This window comes from Emydura macquarii, unplaced genomic scaffold (assembly GCF_026122565.2).
Source record: "Emydura macquarii macquarii isolate MOO-44397 ecotype Brisbane River unplaced genomic scaffold, CSIRO-AGI_Emac_v2 contig_2895, whole genome shotgun sequence".
NCBI lineage: Eukaryota > Metazoa > Chordata > Testudines > Chelidae > Emydura > Emydura macquarii.
In genome coordinates this window covers 36087-58330 of record NW_027133032.1, presented here as the reverse complement: position 1 = coordinate 58330, position 22244 = coordinate 36087, and the positions used below count along the sequence as shown (strand labels likewise).

At 48.2% G+C, this 22244-nt stretch overlaps 2 protein-coding genes across 2 annotated transcripts; both read right to left on the bottom strand.

The window, feature by feature from the left end:
• Nucleotides 1-8340: 8340 nt before the first annotated feature.
• LOC137166628 (olfactory receptor 14A16-like) lies at nt 8341-9258 on the bottom strand. The gene has a single exon (XM_067568432.1). The coding sequence runs from the start codon at nt 9256-9258 to the stop codon at nt 8341-8343; it is 918 nt and encodes a 305-aa protein (XP_067424533.1).
• Nucleotides 9259-19554: 10296 nt separating this feature from the next.
• LOC137166626 (olfactory receptor 10D3-like) lies at nt 19555-20487 on the bottom strand. Its single transcript, XM_067568431.1, has one exon. The coding sequence runs from the start codon at nt 20485-20487 to the stop codon at nt 19555-19557; it is 933 nt and encodes a 310-aa protein (XP_067424532.1).
• Between the last annotated feature and the right edge of the window lie 1757 nt (nt 20488-22244).

Here is a 22244-nt window from a genome sequence, read left to right as displayed (position 1 = left end):
GGGAAAAGGCTGACAAGTCAGGACTGATGTTATGAGTCAAAATGTTTAAAAAATGAAAATTGAATTCTGCCAAGACTACTGAAAGATCTCCTAGTACGGCACACTTCCATCTCAGCCATTGAAGCTCTTCCCTCTGTATGAACAATGGCCAGGTCCGTCACTTCTGAGGTGGAAGAGACCTGTCCAAATCCATTCTCCTCATTTCAACCACAGGAGGGAATTTAACTGGGTCTCCCACAGCCCAGCTGGGTGCCCAAACTGCTGACCTAAATTGTATAAGGGAAGAAGCTGCCATCTCTTCCATTTCCCCACCATTCCCTCTGGCCATTTTGTGTAGAGTGATGTGTGTTCAGAGCCTGCCTGTGGATAAGGCTGTGCAGGTGAGATAGGCGGGGCAATGCTTATCTTCACAGGTTTATTGATTGCGCTGAGGCTTAGAGGTCCAGGGGATTTAGGCACCTAGGGAACATTTACAGTCAGATCTAAAGCCAGGTTTTTAAAGGCACGGATTTCAAGGGGTGTTAGATGCTTTGCTGCTTTTGAAAACCCCACAGCTCAGGGGCAGATCCAGGAGGAGAACCCGTGTCTCCTGACTGCCAGCGCTCTGCCTGATCCACTAGAACACATTGCTGTCAGACGGGTGTGGGGCACAGATCTGCTAACGAGTAAGAATGTGCCGTAGATATTCCCCAGGAATGGGGGTTGCTGGTAACTCTGAAATGTTCCTAACTCTGAACAGAACATTCGGGCACAACACCCTGCGGTCAGTGTCGTCCAGCTGGGGCCGGAGAGATCTCTGCAAAGGTGGCACCTGGCAGCCCTGCCTGATTTGCCAGCAGCTCCCTGCCCTATTCCTGTTTCTTGCCTTTGGGCTGAACTGGGGGGAAGGGGACCTGCCCCGCATCGATGGCACTACATGCCCCAGCCCTCAGCAGCCTATCCCCAGGGCTCGCCCTGCTCTGTGCACTGCAGAGGCAGCATGTGGCAGTGCCCCTCCCTCCCCTGCCCCTTGCACTCCCAGAGGTGCTGGCAGGATCCCGGAGTGCAGCCACGGGCAAAGCTTGGGCCTCATCGGTGCACAGGCTGTGACCCTTTAAAACTCCTCCAGAGCACAGCTGACTCCCACTGCAGCTCCAGGCCAGGCTTTAGCTGCAACCTTCAGCTTGTAACATGAGCTGGCTGGCAGCTTTCTTCCTGGGCTTCTAGGGGAGGGGGGCTGGGGTGTGTGTGAAAACAGCTTCCCCCTCCAAGTGGGGATGCTTTCTTTCTTTCTTTCCTCCTCCTCCCCCTCCCCCGGCTTCTGCCTGACCGCTGGCAGTATTTCCGGTTTCACGGGGTGTTTGGGTGACCGGTCGGTTGGTAACTCTGGTGTTCGTATCTTTGAGGTTCTGCTGTGGTGTCAACATAACTCACCTTCGAATTTCTAAAGAGTCTCCCAGTCAGAGGGGGATGTTCCATGCAGCTGTCAACACAGGCACGAGATAGAAAGGGAGAGACACACACACTGTGCTCTCTCTCATGGAAGCCTTTGTTCGTCCTTCGTTAGTTTTTTTTCTTTTCCCTCAATCCACTATAAAAGTCTGCTCAACTGAAAACGACACCTCTCTTTGGCCCTGGCTTTAGAGCAGTGTAAATGCATTGACTTTAACGGAGTTGTTCCTGATTTACACCAGGGTGAGGGAGAGAAGAATCAGCCCCAGTGAACTGCAGCGGAGTTAATCTTGATTGACACTGAGGTGAGGGACAGGACAGTTTGATGTGTTGACCTCAAAGAGGGTTAGATGGATGAGCTGGTGGATCAGGTAATGATCAGAGACCGAAAGGAGCCGGATTCTATTCCCAGTTTATCGTCACATAACCTTGGGCTAGACACTTAATCTGCCCTGTGTAATCCCACTGTAGTAAGAAGTAAGAGATTGAGGCCTGCAACCTAGCAGAACAGGCTAAGACATGAGGCCTAAGTGGAAAAAACCATGACCAGGAGTCAGGCTGTAAACTTACGACCTCACTGAAACTGGCTCAGAGAAAAAGCTGATACGCATATTTCCCAAATAGTACTAATATCAAAATATTACTAAAAATATCTATAGCAGGTGCAGAAGGTACCAAGACAGCCTAACACCAAAGAGATAACAAGGGCCATCAGACCCCCTGCAATGACACTTGGATGGATAGAAATGTCTGATACGATGACCAATAGAGTTGTTTTCCCGAACCATCCAGTGCAAGGCGAGGGGTGGTATCAGACTACGTCAAGGGGGTGGCAACTACTTACATCGAAGAGGCAGAATGAAATTGTCTGTAGCAGTGTATGAAAGAGGGAGTCAGAGGGAATGATGTCGTCTGGCCTAGGGGATAATGGAAAGTCCTGCCACTAAGTTGTGCCGTGTCCATGGTAACGAAGCACTCGTATTTGTAGTGTACCCGTAGCTACTTTGTAGGTCGCTTCTCATTGTGCTTCAACTGCAATAAACCTGGCCCAGGTGCCTTCCTTGCTCAGCTAATCCGTGGTCGTGTCGATTCATCCGATCGTGAGTGCTGTCTCCATTACCTGCGCAGAGCTGGGACAGCACCTACAGGGGGACGCAGGCACGCAGCCTACACTGACAAATAACAACGCACAACACCCATCTCTGTAAAATGGGGTAATAACACTCTGCTTTACAGGGCTGGTGTGCAGATAACAATCCATTTAAGACTGCGAGGAATTCAGACCTTGGCTTCCCTAACTGGCATGTGGGCTAATGGAGCAGTCTATTTCCATGGTGCAACGGAGGGGTGGAGAAATGCCCATTCTCTGTGTGGTGCAGGTTACACAGCCATAGAAGGAGTAATTTAGCTCTTCCCTTACTGCATGGGAGGAGGTTCAGATCCAGTCACAGATCTGCAGCTGACATAAATTAGCCTTGCTCCATTGACATCAGCATTGGTATGTGGATTTACACCAGGTGAGGATCTGGCCCATTGACTCAAAGGGAAGGAGACTGATGTAGACCGGCGAGGGATCTGGACTACTGAATTACATGGTGCTATACCCGTTTGCACCCATCAGGGCCTGGCTTTCATGAAGTTAAATGGATTTACATGCACTTGTCACCTGGTCCTATCTATTACAGACTCTACCAGACTTGATTAGTGAATGGGACCAGTTCAGAGGCGTGCTCAGGGAGAGTCTCTATTTTATCTCCTGGCCTCATCCCCGACAACTGAATTGGTGTGGTGAGATGAATACACCATCATATAGCATCACATCTGCTCTAGACAGCTATTGTTAGTGCACGACCTCGAGCAAAGCTAGCATGAGTGTGTCTATCTAGGCCGGGAGGTGTGCTTCCAGTTGCAGTGTAAACAGGGGCAGAAGCCCATCTCCTATGAAGGCCAACTGGATATCCCCACCTTACAAATTCAACGTCTTCCCAGTCGTGGTAAACATGAATCCCACAGGGTGAGTCCTTAACCCTATTCAGTGTCTGAGTCACAGAAGATTTGTGTTTCTTAGAGCTACCAGCTAGTGGAGTTACTTGTTTAGCTCAAGTACTGGAGACTCACTCATTTAAAATGGCATTTTTAAAGAAGTTCAAGGAAGTTGGAACCATAGAATCCTAGAAGATGAGGGTTGGAAGGGACCTCAGGAGGTATCTAGTCCAACCCCCTGCTCAAAGCAGGACCAACCCCAACTAGATCATCCCAGCCAGGGCTTTGTCAAGCCGCAACTTAAAAACCACTAAGGATGGAGATTCCACCACCTTCATAGCTAACCCATTCCAGTGCTTCACTACCCCTCTAGGGAAAAAGCTTTTTCCTAATATCCAAGCTAGACCTCCCCCACTGCAACTTGAGACCATTGCTCCTTGTTCTATCATCTACTACCATTGAGAACAGCCTAGCTCCATCTTCCCTGGAACCCCCTTTCAGGTACTTAGAGGCCGCTATCAAATCCCTCCGCACTCTTCTCTTCTGCAGACTCAAAAAGCCAGTTCCCTCAGCCTCTCCTCAGAAGTCATGTGCTCCAGCCCCCTAATCCTTTTTGTTGCCCTCCACTGGATTCTCCCCAATTTGTCCACATCCTTCCTGTAGTGGGGGGCCCAAAACTTGACACAATACTCCAAATGTGACCTCACAGAGCAGAATAATCACTTTTACAGAAGACATTGAGTCTTCTCCTCTGTTAAAGTACATTACACCTTATTAATTTAATTGGGGTATAAACACACTTCCCTCCAAACACAGTGTTGGATTGGTTTGTAAAAAAAGTAAATACGTTTATTAAACAAACAACTTCATTAAGTGATACCAAGTAGAAGGAATACAGGCAAACAGGGGTACAAACAATCAAAAGTAAAAGTACATGTGCTAATAGCTAAGATCGAATTTAATATGTTACAGCCTTTGTACAAGGTAGGTTCCTCTCCAATATGCCTTTCCCAGCAATGACTAATTAGCATTCAGCCAGGATCCCCGCAGGTTCCAAGGCATTGGTTTTCCTTGTCTCCTCTCTTTATTGTTCACGAAATGTGTTCTTCTGAAACATATACCCCGATAAAGTCCCTTTTCCCTGCTGGCTGTCTGGGATAGCCTCCGTGCTGCCTTCTGCCCTGCTGGTGATTGGTACAATGCAAATTATTTCTTCCTGCAACCTTTGATACAAATGAATAGTTCATTGAATTTGGCCACACCCTTTTCCTTTATTTGCAGAAAACCTGTTTATCAACTCACTCTGACATGCCGGTTTTAAACTTCTTTTAGTCAGACTTAAAAGCATAATATCAATAAGTATCCATAATTCCGCACGCAGTATTCTCACATGCATTTCTTAATGATATTATTGACTAGCGTGTTATCAATTTTCGTATGATACCTCACAAGGCATATTTTGTACAAATATTATTGCAGTAGTGTGAGGGGTGTGAATACAGGGATGCCCAGATTCACAGTGTGTGCACGATTGGTTGAAAGACCATATTCAAAGAGTAGTTTTCAAATTGGGAGGACATGTCTAGTGGGTTCCCACTGGGTTCCAGTGGAGAAGATAGATATTAATACAAGAATTGAAAGGTGGGAAAGACACTGGTTAAATGTGAGGTTACAACAGGTCATGATGAAAGGTGAATTGCCAGGCAGGAGGGAGGTTACTAGTGGAGTTCTTTAGGATTCAGTCTTGAGACCAATCATATCAACATCTTCCATTAAAGAGCTTGGCAGAAAAAGTGGGAGTGTGCTAATGACATTTGCGAAGGACACAAAATTGGGAAGTATGACCATAATGGAGGAGGCCCCGAATATCATACAAGTAGATTGGATTACCTTGAAAACTGGAGTAATAGAAATGGGGAAGAAAGAACAACAAAATGTTTTGCTATAAACTGTAGCCCTACCGGTGGGAACCAGCAAAATAGGAGAAAGACCCGGGTTTATTGGTCTGTCACAGGATGACTATGACCCACCAATATGATGCATCAATGAAAAAGGCTAATGACATCCTGGGATGCATCAGGCAAGGAATTTCAAGAAGAGATCGGGAAATGTTAGTACCATTATAAAAGGCATCTGGTCGCCCATGTTTAAGAAAATGTAATTCAAACTGGAAGAGGTGCACAGAAGGACTACTAGGCTGATCGGACAAAATGGAGAACCTACCTTATGAGAGGAGACTTAAGGATCTTGGCTTGTTAAGCCTAAGCAAACAAAGGCTGAAGGGAGATAGGGCTGCTTTCTATAAGTAGATTAGAGGGATAAACATCAAGGAAGGAAAGGAGTTATTTAAGTTAAGTTAAGGGCCAATGTTTCCACGTCCCCTTTCTGAAAGCACCCGCCTCAGGTGTTTGGCCCCTTGCCCTGTCAGCCCCAGGGTGGCATCTCACGGCTCTTCCACTCGTAGACCAGGACCTGGCTGCGCTGCCCCATCTATACCGCTGGCCTTTTCGACCCAAACAGCTAGTCAAAGCTTGGGGCCCTGTGGGCCAACCAGCAACGGAGACATAGTCTGCCCATCCAGCTAGTGCAGGGGTTTGTAGAGACGGGGCAGATCCAGCACCTCAGATCCCAAAGCTCCTCCCTTGAACTATGAGGCATTTGGGATCCCAGCGTGGATCGACGTCTGGGCTTGGGCCCATTTCTGCTTTTCTGTCGTGTGGACACTTTCCTCCGAAGGGGAATATTTCTACTCTTGGCCTGAGTATGCCTAGACGCTACATCCCAGCAAAGTGCCCATGGTGTTCCCCTTGGTGTCAGTGCACTAGCTCGCTGTGTCTGCCATGAGTTCTGGGTGAAGGTGGTTGGTAATTTGCCATTGGAACGATTTTCCAGTGTAAAATGTCCGTTCACAAAATCAACATTTTCCAGGAGAAAATTGTGATTTTCAGTGTTTAAGGTGATTGTCCCTGTGTCCAGTTCCAGCTGGCTGGGCATAGCCATGAGAGCTTCTCAGTGCTGCCCAGGATTTCTGTCTGGGTAGCTCAGCCCTTAAAGGCACAGTTCCCAGTAACACCCCCCTCCACACCCAAATTCAATTTTTGGGGAAAAAAAAGGATTTTCCATCTGGAAATTTGCAGTGACGGCTCCCTGGTCTAAAACATTGGCCAAATGATAAAATCTAAGAAAACGAAAACCAGCCAGGCTAACTGTTACAACCTGGCCTGGGACCTGACTGTACCATCACCGGTCTGTTGTGAGAGGACCCATCACTGGTTTCAAGTGCTTCGAAGTCAGCTGGGTCTGGGTAGAGTCTTGCCCTTCTTGCTAGCTCCGGGATTCTAGGTCACACTCCCGAGCTGAGCCTTCTTGTCCAATGCGTTTCCTTTGGCCATAGGAGGCCGCCGTCCATCTGCTCTAGACCTCAAAACTCGTGTCTGGCTTCTAGTTTAACCCCTTTGGGGACAATGTGGCAGGAAAACAAGGAACACAGGATGAGTAAAAGGGTTCTTAACCACAGTCACTTTATTCTTAACACCCACAAGACTTGGATACTATGTGCCCCCTCCCTTGCCAATAATTCCATAGATATGACAGCACAGAGTTTAGGATTTTATGCTATCATATCCCAGTTACACAAGCAAACAATAAACCAACCCCCATCATGACTCAAGCAGAGTTCTATATACCGAAAAGGAGAAGACTCAGAGACCTCAGGAAGTCCACTAGACTTTGATCTGGCTACTGATCTGATGTGGAAGAGGCCCAGATAGCCTGGGGATGGTTGGCAGTACAAAAACCTAAGTTAGAAACATAGATAGATCAATAGATTACAATCTTATTTCCACTAGTGTAAATCTACAGTAACTCCATTGACTTGAGTTTGTCTGCATTTTTGCCAGTGTAAATACCCCCTTTGCATGTAAAGAGATTGCAAAGCATGTTCTCACAGAGACATTAATGTCACCCATTGATTACATTTCTATACAAACCTACTACAGGACAGACCCAAGAAAGAAAAAAACAGAACCCCACTGGCCATCACCCACAGCCCCCAGCTAAAATCTCTCCAACACATCATTAAGGATCTACAACCTATCCTAGCAGATGATCCTCACTCGCTCAAGCCGTGGGAAGCAGGCCTATCCTTGCTTACAGACAGCCCCCCAACATGAAGCAAATACTCACCAGCAATCAAACACCCTACAAGAGGAACACTGACCAAAGAACCTATCCCTGCAACAAACCCCGTTGCCAGCTCTGCCCACACATCGACTCTAGTGACACCATCACTGGTCCTAACCACATCAGCCACACAATCAGGAGCTCATTCACATGCACATCTACTAATGTAATATATGCCATCATGTGCCAGCAATGCCCCTCTGCCAGGTACATTGGCCAAACCGGACTGTCACTACGCAAAAGAATAAATGACATAAAAAATAGTAACATCCATAAGCCAGTCGGAGAGCACTTCAATCGCCCAGGACACTCTGTAGCTGACTTGAAAGTTGCCATACTTCAGCAAAAAAAGTTCAAAAACAGACTTCAGCAGAGATGGAACTCATATGCAAACTTGACACAATCAAACTGGGTTTGAATAGGGACTTGGAATGGTTCTGTCATTACAAGAAGTAATTGTCACTGTTCACACATTCTCACCTTCTAATCAATGGTTGTGAATAGGTCTCATCTACTCTAACTGAATGGACTTTGTTAGCAGTTGCCCTCCCCATTGTTGTTCCTTACCCTTGGATGTATATATATACCCCCTGTCTGATTTTTGTTTCATGCATCTGACGAAGTGGGTTGCAGTCCATGAAAGCTTATACCCGCAAAAATTTGTTAGTCTTTAAGGTGCTACAGGACACTCGTTTTTTATACAAACACAGAATGAAATCACACTCAAAGGAAAAAGATAGACCTTTAATTTTTAGTGGATAACCTCCACCCTGTCAGTTTCCGCAGGGAAGCTTTGATCTCCTTGTTTCTCATGCTATAGATGATGGGATTCATCACTGGAGGCAGCACAGAATAGAAAACAGCCACTACGAGATCCAGCCGTGACGTTGAGCTGGAGAGGGGTTTCAGGCAGGCAAAGCAACCAGTGCATACTAGCAAGGAGAGCACAGTGAGGTGAGGCAGGCAGGTGGAGAAGGCTTTGTGCCGGCCCTGCTCAGAGGGGATTCTCAGCACTGTGGTGATGATCTGAACGTACAACACAGTTATAAAAACAAAGCAGCATAAGACTAAGCCCGAACTAAGGAGAATGACCCCCGTTTCAGTGAGGTAGGAGTCAGAGCACGTGAGCTTGAGGAGCTGAGGAATTTCACAGAAGAACTGATCCACCTTGTTGCCTCTGCAGAAGGATACTGCAAATGTGTTCCCGGTGTGCAGGGCAGAATTGAGAACACCGCTGGCCCAGACCCCGGCTGCCATTTGGACACAAGCTCCCCTGTTCATCACTGTCTTGTAGTGCAGCGGCTGGGAGATGGCGACGTAGTGATCGTATGCCATGACGGTGAGAAGGAAAAAATCTGTTCCCATCAAGAAGAGGAGGAAAAAGACTTGGATGACACATCCAGCGTAAGAAATGGACCTCGTGTTCATGAGGGAATTGGCCATGGATTTGGGGACAGTGACAGAGATGGCGCCAATGTCTAGGATGGACAGATTGTTCAGGAAGAAGTACATGGGGGTGTGAAGGTGGAGGTCGGGGGCTGTGGCTGTGATGATAAGAAGGTTCCCCACCAGGGCTGCCAGGTAAACCACTAGAAACACCACAAAGTGTAAAATCTGCAGCTCCCGCACCTCAGAGAATCCCAGGAAAAGAAACTCGGTCATGATGGTTCAGTTGGACATTTTCTTCCTCAGCACATTGTGTCCTGCCTGCAGAGGGAAGGAGAAAGGCAAGGGTGAGGATTAAAGTGACTGAGGGAATGACCCTGATTCCTCTCTCCATAATAACTGACGATGTGACTATCCGAGCACAGTCCTGATCACATCCACTGAGCAGGGGCGGTGAGGGCTCCTCGCTGCAGAGAATGAGACGACTAGTCCGGTGCATTATCTCTCTGGTGTCAATCTGCTCACGTCTTGGAATCTGGGTCAGTTCACACCTGTGAAGATCTGAGCGACGACCTGGCATTGCTCAGTTACTGCTGTGTTGTATTGTTTCCCTTTGTGACTTTGTGTCTGTGCTGTGCGGGTCAGTGACAATCAGGACACCTGGGTTCTGTTCTTGCCTCTGCCATTGACCTGCTGTATGACCTGCAGCCAGTCACTTCCCCTTCCTGGGACTCTCTTTCCCTCCCTCCTTCCCTTTCTCTGCCTGGTCTACTAGGACTGTGAGCTCTTGGGGGACGGGCTGTGTATTATTATGTGTATATTCTGTGCACCTCATTACAGTATTTGTGCTCAGCTGTCAGCAGTGATGGAGCCTGGATATGGTGCTAGACAAAGAGGTTTCTAGTCCCAGTGACCTCTTCCCTGTCCATCTAAGCTCCATGTCAGGACAGACAGATCTGGCTGCTGGGTGCAACTCTGAAACTGGGTTCGAAGCTCCTAGTCCCTATAACACATATTCTGTGGGTATCAGCTTTGCCATTACTCAGTTTCACTTTCCTTTGAAACAGAAATCAAACAGATACAACCGAATCAATGGGTTTCCAGTTATGGTGTTATTAGACAACATTAAGGTTCCCCACCCTTGTTTGAAGCTTAAGTCTGGTTGGAAATTTTCAGTTATATTTTGATTGCTTGGTTGGTTGCTTTTTTAGATGGAAGATTTGGGTTTACAGCAAAAGAATGTTTTTCTCACCAGGTGTCTGTTTTCTTTGAAAATCTGTTATGGTGAAGAACTGAACACTCAACAAGCAATCCTGCTTGGTTTTCATCTTAAATTTACACTTTTCAGCTGAAAGTTCTCACTTGCCTAAAGGAGGAAAAAAAAGGGTTTGGGGTTTCTGATGAAAAGTTGACATTTTCAAAAGCAGGAATTTTTGTTTCTTCTGACTGTCTCTAGTTGTTTGAGTAACTTAACAGTGAAATTCTTAACGAGTGCTGACAGCAATTCTGATCCGTGTTCTTTAAATTTCCCTTGTATGCTAATCCCCACACATATATTTAATTGACATAGCACACTCCCTGTACTGGCCTCTGTGGATTTTTCCCCAACAGGTGATGAATCCAGTCGTCCAGCTCCAGGATTCTTCGGTCATTATCTATCTATCTGTCTAGACACCAAGGACACAAGTGTGTAAGAGTCCTTTCACCCCTCACTCTGAGCATGACCTGACAGAACTAGACTCAGACCGGTTGCTCTCTGCAGCTGAGCAGTGTGTAGCTGGCTTTGAGCATTGCTGGCATTAAAGGAGCGATGCTGCGGGAAGGTGATTTGCCCATGTCTATTTCCTAAGGGCTTGTGGGACTCACTCCCGAGAGACCTGAACAGCTCAGAAGCAAAGGCCCAGAGGCAAAACTTCATAGACTCATCCATTGTAAAGCCAAAAGGGGCCATTCTGCTCCTCTAGTCTGACTTCCTGCCTAGCACAGGCCCTATGATCTCCCCCAGGGTTTCCTGACTCCAGCCCAGCTTGTGTGCTTTCTGTGCACCGGGATTACCAAGGGATTTGGGCACCTAAAGGTGGGACAGGTATATACTGGGATTTCCCAAAGCTCCTAAATCTGCCAGGTAACTAAATCCCATGGACATCCAATGGGATTTAGGCATCTAACTTGCTGAGGTGTTACTGCAAATCCCACAAGGCAACTATCAGCTTCTTTAGATGCCTAAACCCCTTTGTAATTCTGGCCCCGGGTCTCTCTTGGCATCTTCCAAGGCCTGGGCTTCTCTTGACTTTCAGAACTATGAAGGCTGGGATTTGCAAAGGAGCCTAAGGGAGAGTAAGGCATGCACGTCTTGGGGGCCTAACTCCTTTCGACTGCCTTGACAATCCCAGCCTACAACGATAACAAAGGCAGCCAGGCAGCAGGGATTGTAGAGAGGAAGTCAAGTCACCTGGCGCTCTTGTGATCTAAGCCGAGCTACGCAACTGAATTACCTCAACTCTCCGTGCCTCAGTTGCCCGAATTGTAACCGGGGGGAGAAGACCTGGCACTGGAGGAAGAATTCATAATGGATGGTGTAAATAAGGGCTTATGCAAAACTTAGTTTTATTTGAACTCTGCCTGGGGTCTCCTAGCCCCTGTACAACCAGAGCAAGAGCCTTGTGTCCAGCAAGTGTAAATGGGAGTGGTTCCCCCTGGGCTTTGTCTGTGGGTCTGGGAGCTGTTGGAAAAAGATTCCAAATGAGGTTCGTTTGCCCTGCACCAGATAGAAAAGAGATCCACGCAGGTAGTTGGGCAGTCTCCAAGTTTTATTTCTGCAGAGGTCAGACACTTCCCAGCAAGTGGTCAGTGTGAGACCTCGATATCATGCTCTTTTGCATATTTATACAAACACAAACAAAGAAATTACATATGCATAAATTCTTAATGCTTATTGGTACACTCAAATTATTATTAAATTACTATTGGCTTACACTTTCTACATACATATTCTGGCCCAATCCCTCCCGCCAGGCCTGTGGCCACTCCCCTCCCTCCCCACAACCAGACAGCCCCTCCCGTCATACCTCTGGACCCCCCCACTCTAGACCGACCCCTCCAGCCAGCCCCATCCTCACCCCCTAGTCAAGCCAGACCTGCCACCTACCCAGGCCCCTCACCCCCCACAATCTGGCCAGCCCCTTCAGGCAGACCCTTTGCCTCCCCACTTTGTCAGCCCCTGTAGCGAGTACCCTCACGCCCCTTCTCTCACCAGCCCTGCGGCCTGACCCCTTGCCTCCCACTCTGGCCAGCCCACATAGCTGGACCCCTCAACCCCCTGCACACTCCAGCCAGTCCTGTTTGCCCCCTACTCTGTTCTGCCTCCCTAGGCACTTCAACCCCTCCATTCTGGGCAGTAACCCCCCAGCTGGATCCCCTCCCTTCCACTTTGGTCAGCCTTCCCAGCCAGCCCCCTAGCCCCCCAACACTCCGGCCACTGTGTGTCTGCCAAGCACCGGGCACAGTGGAGGGGTCTGTTGCTGTGTGTCTAAGCGGTGCCTGCCACAAAGGGGTGCCAGTCCCTGAGCATCTGTGCGGTGCTTGGCACAAGGGAGCGTCCAGCCCAGCCGAGGCAAAGCAGGTTAAATTAGGTTAATTAACCTGCACCTGGGGAGAAGCAGGACTGGAAAGGTTGATGGAGCCCAGCTGGGAAGGAACAGGTGGGGCTGGTATAAAGCCAGGAAGTTGGCAGCCGTCGCTCCCTGGGAGAAGGGGCAGGGGGTGTTTGGGGCTATGGAGTGAAGCAGTGAGTCCCTGGAAGGAGGGAGGTTGGGCTGGGAAGCCCAGAGAGGGGGTGAGCCGGCAGAGCTCCAGGGAAATCGCGAGAGGGGCTGGCAGCAAGCAGCCCATCGTTGCTAGACAGAGGGTCCCCCTGGGCTGGACCCTGCAGTAGCAGGTAGGCCTGGGTTCCCACCCCACCCACTGGGACATCGGCACAGACCCGGCCATGGAGCAGAAGGCTGCCTCGGACAATTGTCTGTTGGGACTTTCCTACCCTGGAAGGGGAGGATTTTAATGACCTGGCCAGAGGGACAAGCCATGAAGACAGAGCACTCTGAGTTTCAGAGACACGGTGGGGCGCATGGATGAGCAGCGGAAGGAGGTGCTGGGCTGGAAGGTGAGACTCCCCGGGCACCCTAGTGGTGAGTAGACCCGTGATGGTCCCGAGCTCTGTTACTGTTTGTCTGTGCAGCGCTGGCACGCCGGTGTCCTGATCTCTGTGGCTCTGTGTGTCTGGGTGGCACCGGCCAGGTGGGGTCCTGATCTCACTGGTACTGTTTGTCTGTGCAGCCCCTGGCAGAATAGGGCTCCGGTCTCAGCTGGGCCTCCAGGCGCTACCATAATAGACGCAATAAGTATAAATGAGATCTGCCAGGCTGGCCTAGACCTGGGGTACTTGACCTGAGGCTGTCCCAGGAAGCCTTTCACCTCTAGGTCTGCAGGCTGAACGCTGCCCAGACTGCGAGCAGCCAAGAGCCATGGCATCAGAGAAAAGGGCTGCAGCCCTTGGGGTCATTTTCACCAGCGAAGGATCTGGGCCAGGGTTCTTCAGAAAGATGCAGAGACCTTTCCTCCTGCAAAGGCTGCTCGTGCGGTCGCAGTGCTGGCTGCGTTCCAAGAGCTCTCTGTGAAGGAGAGGTGCCCGGGTGTGTGCACATGGCGTGTGAACAGACAAGCTGCCAGGATGCAGCGCTCAGCGATGTGTAGCAGAGTTCCTGCCATTTGTAGGAGCAACACAACTTGCTGTTGTCGGCAGATTGCAACTCGGGAGACTTGGGTTCAAGATTTGCCACAGACTGCCTGGGTGACTTTGGGTGAGTTACCTATGCTGGGCATGTCAAAGGAGCATCTGACAACCTCTCTGCTGCTCAGCCTGTGAAATGGGGATGAAAACCCTTCCGTCCCTCACAGGAGTGAGGTTAGATGCGCTGGTGTAAATGAGGGGCCATGGAGGAACCCAGAGCGATGCATGCACTCAAGTAGAAATGGTATCTTTCCAAGGCTCCTCACACTTCCCCTAACCCTCCACTTAGCTCAGCCAGATGCCAGGAAAAAGAACCTTTGAATTTAAGCTGGTCAGGAATTTTCTGGTGTTTTGTGTGTGTGGATCTCTTTTGTTGGTTTTTTTTTTTGGGGGGGGCATGTTTTTGGTAGGCTAATGCCAATTTTTCTATAACAGAACTGCTCATTAAACAGTGTTGGTTCAATGAGACACCTGACCCCAAAAGATAGATTTTTGGTCAAAAATGTTCAAGATTGTCGAAGCATCCCGTTTCAATCTTGTCACACCAGAAAGTTGTAAGGTTTTTGAGTGAAAACAGCTCTTGGTTTAGACATTTTAAAAATGGGAGAAGGTCAATATTGACTGAAAACTTTGAAATTATGATAATAAAACATTTATTTTCCCCAAGTGAATTTTTGGCAGTTTACACTGTTGAGAATTTGCTTTTTTCTGTTCTGACAAATTTCAAAATGTCAAAAATTCTCATGAGATGGGAAAACCTTTTCCCACCCAGCCCTGCTTTGAAAGGAGACCTGCTCACATGTAGTCTGATAGACATGCACCTTGGCGTCTACACATTACAGCCAGAAACCAAAGTGAATTTGCTCAGTGTAAAAAGACCTAGGGGCATTAACTGCACTGGTGCTTTGGTGAGTTTTGCCAGCTGGGGATATGACCCGCCTTACGTTAGAGCTGTCTCTGTCCTACAATGTAAAGCAGTGTCTGTGTTAGAATTTAGCCAGGAAATGAAGGTTCAAACCTCTCTTTTGATCGAAATGTGCCGTGACTTCGCCAATGGCCATGACTAATGACCCCAGCACTGCATTGACGCCCTGCACCCTGACTCAGAGAGTACAGCTACACAGGGATAAACGACTTGCCACACAGCCACGGCTGGCACAGGTCAGCTGCAGGTTTTTGATCCCTGTGAAGACATACCCAGAGAGACCAGGGCTATCTACTGAGCCCCTCACCCTCTTCCCTCCAGCACAGTGCCCCCGAGAACTTTACTGGTACATTGGGATTAGCACTGACTCCAAGCACATCCGAGTGGGTCGCCCGCTGCACGCTCTGCAAAGCAGCATCCTCTAGCAGAGCAGTGGGCTCAGACTGACTGGCGGGGGGCTGCATGTGGGGAGAGGCCGGGCCTGAGATACCAGCCAGAGCAGTGTTCTGTCAGAATTGGTGCATTCAATGAAGCAAGGCACTTTCGTGTACTGGTCTTTGCCAGCACCAGGTGCAATCTGCAGGAGTGCTCCATTCAAGCAAGGCCCCCGGGCTCTCCTCACTAAAGAAATACGTGGGTCGTCTTCACTTTGCCCAAACCAGGCTTCTCATAATGTCCCCTGAAGGCATCATCATGATGTGCTTAAAAACCCAGCAAAAGTCAACAGCTGAATATTGGTGCAGCTGTGAGCGACCTTGAGGGAGAGAAATACACAAGGGCCGGGCGGGGGGAGTGAAGAGGAGGAATGGCAGAAACAAGGCGCAAGGTTATAAGGCTGCAGAGAGAAAAGCTACGTCAGAGCTGAAGGAGAAATGTAAACAAATGAGTCATAGAAACAGACCCCCACCCCTCAACCCCCTCAGATAGACACTGAGGAACAAGGAGATGAAAGACACCCTGATGAGACGGGGGGCAGGAAACTGCCCGGGCCTGAGCTATGATTTATCCTGCCTTCAGCAGGAGCAGCCTGAGAACTGGCTGACTTGGAGATGGTTCTCAGGGCTCCTAGTTCTATCTCTGGCTCTGGGAGGAGCATAGGGGTCTAACGCTTGAACTCCTGGGTTTGATTCCTCCTTCTGGGGGCGTTTGTTCCAATATTCTTATGGCTAGAGAAGCACAGCTTGGTATGCATGACTCTTGCATTGCCTTTCTCTTTCATGTGGTAAGAGAAAGGTAGGGTGGGGGGTCAGGACTCATGGGTTCTTTTTCCATCTCTGCCACAGATTCACTGTATGACCTTGGGCAAGTCACTTGACATTCATTTCTCCATGAGGGTTATTTTCTGACTGCACAAAACCCAGGGAGGCAAGGCTAAATCCATTCAGGCCTGGTTGGAGGTGGGGCTGCAGTCCCAGGGGCCATAGAAAAGCCATTCTGACCGCTGGGGGGAGGGGCATGGGATTAGCATCATGGGGCAGGAGCTGTGTCTTTGTTCTGTATTTGTACAGCCCCTGGCACAATGGGGTCCTGGGCCGTGACTGTGGCTCTAATGTTCTAATGCAAAAAGGAAAAGAAAAAACAGAATTTCAGGATCCTATAAGAAGGGATCCCAGGGAAGAATCCAGCATGTTTGACGTTCTTTAGGGATGTAGCAACGGCCAAAGTGCATCAGCCCATTGGTTCGTCCATGCCCTTCTCCCACCCCTTGGAACTGTCCACGCTCTTCAGCTCATACAAAGAAAATTACGTATGTCACCCCGTGTCTTATTTTTGTAAACCCCCACCCCGTCCCCTGCTATGCCACACGCACACGTCTTGTCTCCCGTCAGCACGTCCCGTCTTTGGAGCACACTCTGTCTGTCTGTCTGTCTGTCTAGTGCCACACTCAGCACAATGGGGCCATGAACCTTGACAGGGATCCTGGACAGGCCCTTCAGTGCTACAGAAGACCATGCTCAATATTTCACAAGGGAGGCTGGATCCGTGGTGAGGGCGCTGGAGTGGGACTCCAGACAGCCTGTCTCAGTTCCCAGCTCCGCTGTAGACTCCCTGCATCATTTGATGTGTGTGTGCCTTAGTTTCCCATCTGTAAAATGGGGATAATGATGCCTCCTTTGGCGATTTAGAGCATCAGCTTCTTAGGGCAAGTACTGACCCTGCACAGTACTTGCCACCATGGAGCCAGACCTCTAGGCATTGTTAGAGATCCACACGGCGTTAAATAGGACAGATCCCTGACTGCTGTGAATCTGCTCTACCTGCTCTGGAGTCCATGGACCAGATTCCCCAACTGGAGTGAACCAGCCGTAGCTCCGCTGGAGTCAGTGGTTCAGATCGCCAAGTGATGTCAAAGTGGCCATCGCTATATGCAGTGAGATTTCTATACATTTCTGGTCTAGTAGAATTACTTTCCTTGGTGCCCAGCTGATTGTGTGTTGTTGTAAGCAGGTTTTCAGTTGCAGAAGCTCCCTTTCCCATCTAGAGGGTGATGTTTACCCCTGTGCAGTCCCTTGAAAACCCAATTTTCCATCAAAGAAAAGCTTCAAAGGAAAATGTACAACTAGTCCTTGACAACGATGATGAGGGGTTTTATACAACTCACAATGTTCATGATTCATATAAATGTCTGATCCTTTTCTGAAATCTACTAAGCTGTTGACCTCAATAATATCTTGTGGTGATCAGTTTTTCAGGCTAAGTGTGCAAATATAATAAATATTTCTGGACTTAAGTGGTATATAACTGTTAAACTCACCCTCTGCAAAAACAAATGAACATAATATCACACCTCCACTTTAGGCTGGGAATTTCAAAGAGGCCTAAAGGGAGCTAGGTGTCTAATTCCCATGGACTTTTAACTTCCTTGGGCCCTTTGGAAAGCCCAGCCTCGAAGTCCAACTTTTTTTTCCTTTCATGTTTTTATTGTTTTGTTAAATTTCACTTTTTATTTGCCAGTCTCATAAATGGGTCTAGTCCTCTCCACACACTGGTTTCCAGCTTTATTTTTAATTTGCACACCAAGAAGAAGCAACTTAGAGACAAGTTCCAATAAAACAGCTGAGGGCGGGAAACAGGAAAAAATCCTCATTTGAGTCCCAGGTTTTGGTTTCAGACACATTGAATGTTGCTCAAAATTCAAGTGCAACGGATGCAGAAGACACAATTCATATGTAGCACAAGCCCACAACACAGTGCAGGTGATGAGTGTAGAGTTCTCACCTTCATTAAACGGTCTGTTAGCTTTTTTCTTCCTTTTTTCTTTATCTTTCTAGCTCTGTCTGAGTACAGGGTAAAATGTACAAAACCACCCAAGTGACTTAGGAGAGTGAGTTTTATTTCCAAAAGCCATTACGGAGCCCAGTTCTCACTGACATTCAGTGGGACGTAGGCTCCCAATGGCCAGATTTTCAAAGGTGCAGACAGGCACATAGTGGGATTTTCAAATGGATCCTGGTGTTTAGGCCCCGATTTTTGTTACAGTTCAGGGCAACTGCACCTGCATTTTCCCTTAATGGTCCAGCAAGGGCCAACACTCCCAGCTTCCAGCTCCCTGTCCGTTGCCTTTCTTGGGTGGAAACCCACATCTCTCTCCTTGCTGACTGGGGTCTTCACAATAACACACACACAGCTGCATTTTTAATACAATGGGCCTCCAAGGTATTTAAAGCGCATGCAATAAGGTTTATCCAGAATATTGCAGGAAATGGCTCTGTCTGTCCCCCTTTTAACAATCTGGCCCCAGACATCTCACTCTGGTTGATTTCAATGCGGGCTAGGTGCCTGCGTGCTCCTGAAAATCCTGCCAAGTGTCTAAATATGCTCTGGCCAAACGTCTAGATTTACAAAGGGGTTTATGTGCCTAGTGGAATTTACTAAGGCTTTTAAATAGGTCAGATGCTCAACTCCCATTGACAGTAAATGGGAGGCTGGTGGCTGACTCACTCAAGGTGCTCTTCAAAACCCTCTTAGGTGATAAAATGCCTTTGAAATCTGGTCCTCAGGAGCCTCAATCCCAGGGCCTTTCAGTGAGATTTAGGCCTGGTCTACACTTACCTTGAAATTCAGTGGCAGTCAACGGGAGTTACACAAGCTACGCAGAGTAGATTATGTCACGTCCGACGACTTCTTAACTTCTGTTTGTGCACGGCGTCTTCACTGCACCGCAGTACTTGAAGGGGTCGTTTTCACAAGTCGACTTCCACATCGATTGAGCGGGTCAGTGAAGACGTACCTTAAACTGTTAAATGCCTCCATCACTTTTGAGCAGGGGGCTGGACTAGTCGACCTCCTGAGGTCCCTTCCAACTCTAATATTCTATGATTCTATGAAAATGGGATTTACATTCCTAAATCACTGAGGTGGTTTTGAAAATTTTACCACAAATCTGCTGATCTTCAGGACATGCTGAAAACCCAGCTGTTCTCCCAGGATCGTTAGGCAGCTCTCTAGCACAGCTTCCTGCTGACATGTGGTTTGTACCAGATGATGAAGAGAATTTTTTTCTTCCCTTTCTTGAGTTTGCAGAAGATGCTGCCCTGGCTTCTGTAGATTTGTTCAATGAGGCTGAGACTTTCATAGTCAGCTACCAGATTTGGATCTCCAATTCCTATTAATTTAAATACAGACTGACAGTGCCTGTCCTTGAGGCAGCTTTGAACATGTCAGCCTTACATCATGTCCAAGACAGCTAGACGCTTTTAGGAGCTTTTTAAATTTTTTTGTAGAGCTCCAGATAGGCAGATGAGGCTGTATGGGGAAGGAAAGAGACAGACTCTCACACCAGCCACTGAAGAGCCATGCGGATGAATTCATAGACTTATTTCAATGCTCACCCACATGCTACTTCTGCAGATGCAGCACATCAACGTGCAATCATCTGACCCCCTCTCAGTTTCCTCAGAGCCCGTTTCACCTCCTTGTTCCTCAGCGTGTAGATGACCGGGTTCAGCAGGGGCGCTACCACATCGGCAGAGATCTGTAGAGCGGTCGCCTCCACTTTGCTCAGCTGTGGCTGCGTGTAGATGATAGCGCAGGGCCCAAAGAACAGTGTCACCACTGTCAAATGTGAGGCGCAAGTGGAGGCTGCTTTGCGTCGCCCTTCGGCTGAGTTCATCTTCAGGATGGAGTAGACGATGCGGACGTAGGATAGGAGGATGAGGAAGAAGCAGGTCATGGGCACCAGGCCATTATTGGTGAAGCTCACGGTCTCGATGACATATGTGTCCGCGCAGGCCAGCTTGGTCACCGGGAAGATGTCACAGAAGTAATAGTCTATCACATTGGGACCGCAGTAGGGCAGCGTGAAGGTCAGGCTGGTGAGAATGGTGGCGTGAAAGGAGCTGGTGACCCAGGTGCCGGCAGCGAGGATGGCGCACACCCTCCAGTTCATGATGATCAGGTAGCGCAGCGGGTGGCAGATGGCCACGTACCTGTCAAAGGCCATGACGGTGTAGAGCAGGCACTCGATGTTGCCTAGGAACTGGTAGAAGACGACCTGGGACATGCACCCGCCCAGTGAGATGGTTCTACTCTTGGTCCAGAGACTGACCAGCAATTTAGGGGTGCTGATGGAGGCGAATCCAAGGTCCACCACAGAGAGATTGCAGAGGAAGAAGTACATGGGGGTGTGCAGGCGGGAGTCAGCTAGGATGGCTGAAAAAATGAGCAGGTTGCCCAGCAGCGTGCAGAGGTAGAAAGCTAAGAAGCCGATGAAAAGGATGGTCTCGTGGCCTTTGGTTTTGGGGATCCCTAACAGAATGAATTCTGACACCACAGTGCGATTCTCCATTTCCATACAAGACGGGGTCATTCCTGGAAGCCCAGAGATAATGCAGCCAGATTAGCAATCTCAATAAATTATGGTTTGTTTATTCCTTAGCACACCACAACTTAATCTACAAGGGTAAACCTTTCTAACCATCATAAATTAGGTGAAAGTGAGTGGAGAATCAGGACTCTAATATTTCATCAATTCTATTTGATGCTACTCAATTTAATTGTCCTTTTTTATTTTCCATTCAACCATCTTCTATCTATTCAGTTCTTATAGATCATACTCGGAAGAAGTACATGGGGGTGTGCAGGCAGGTGTCAGTGAGGATGGCTGATAAGATGAGCAGGTTTCCCAGCAGGGTGCAGACGTAGAAAGCTAAGACGACGACGAAGAGGATGGTCTGAAGGCCTTCAGTGTGGGGGATTCCTAAGAGGATGAAATGAGTCACCACAGTGTGGTTGACCAACCCCACAATGGACTCATTCCTGGGGTAGGGGAGAGAGATAATGCCAATAAGTTAGTGAAACCAAAAAAAATAACATCCTTTTTATGCCTTCTATGCCCACCCTTCCTTCCAGTGCCACCTGCTTTACTGCATGTTACCCCATTACTCCCTTTCATTCGTAGTAGTTTATATTGACATCATTTTCATGGCTGTTGGGATCAGGTCCTCACTATGCAATGCAGAACACAGAAAGAGAAAATGTCTGCCTTCAAGATCTTACAATCCAAAGATGAACAGACAAAGGGGATGTCCTATTCTATCCTACTCTATTCCAGTTTCTTCTCTTCTCTCCTATCGTCTTCTAATTTCTTCAACTTTATTCTATACAGGCTCTTACCCATCTTTATCACCACAGCATCTTAGATTCTTCCAGTGGTGGATTAGGGGATGGAACCAACATTTGTCATATGTTTGTTCTTGCTCTCATCCTCTCTGCAGAGGAATTATTGTGTGTGCAGTGGAGTGGTTTCTTTGGCAGAGATTCATTTTTATCAGTGTAGGTGCTGCTCTGTGTTTGTGTTAAAGGAGAGGGTGAGGATGCAACATACGAACAAATGAATGTGGTGAAGAATTGTCCCAGTTTTGTTTAATGATATGAATTGTTTGGAGGTTTTTATGCGGGTAAGAGAGAGAGGGAAAAGGAAAAAAGAGGAATTGCGAAAGCTTGTCATCTGCTCAGCCATGATCAGCAGGCTGCGTTCTGTAACTATCACAACAGGGGATTTTTAAGGTCAGGTTAGAAGGACAATAATGAAGTGTCTATTTGCATTTTCTCAGGGAGTTTTCCCCATGCATGAGAGGTGCTGTTGGAAGGGAGAAGGGGCCATGTTGGGGTTATCACCTGCTGGCTACACTACACAGCTTACAGCAGCGTCGCTGATGGGACAGAGCTCTACCGTCAGTTTAAATACTCCAGCCCCCACGAGCAGCAGTAGCTATGTCAGTGGGAGAAACTCTCCTGTCTCCAGTCCTGGGGCCGGTTTTGTTCAACATCTTCATTAATGATCTGGAGGATGGGGTAGATTGCACCCTCAGAAAGTTTGCGGATGACACTAAGCTGAGGGGAGTGGTAGATACCCTGGAAGGTAGGGATAGGATACAGAAGGACCTAAAGAAACTGGAGGATTGGGCCAAAAGAAATCTCATGAGGTTCAACAAAGAAAAGTGCAGAGTCCTCCACTTAGGAAGGAAGAATCCCATGCACAGCTATAGACTGGGGACTGACGAGCTGGGCAGCAGTTCTACAGAAAAGGACCTGGGGGTAACGGTGGAT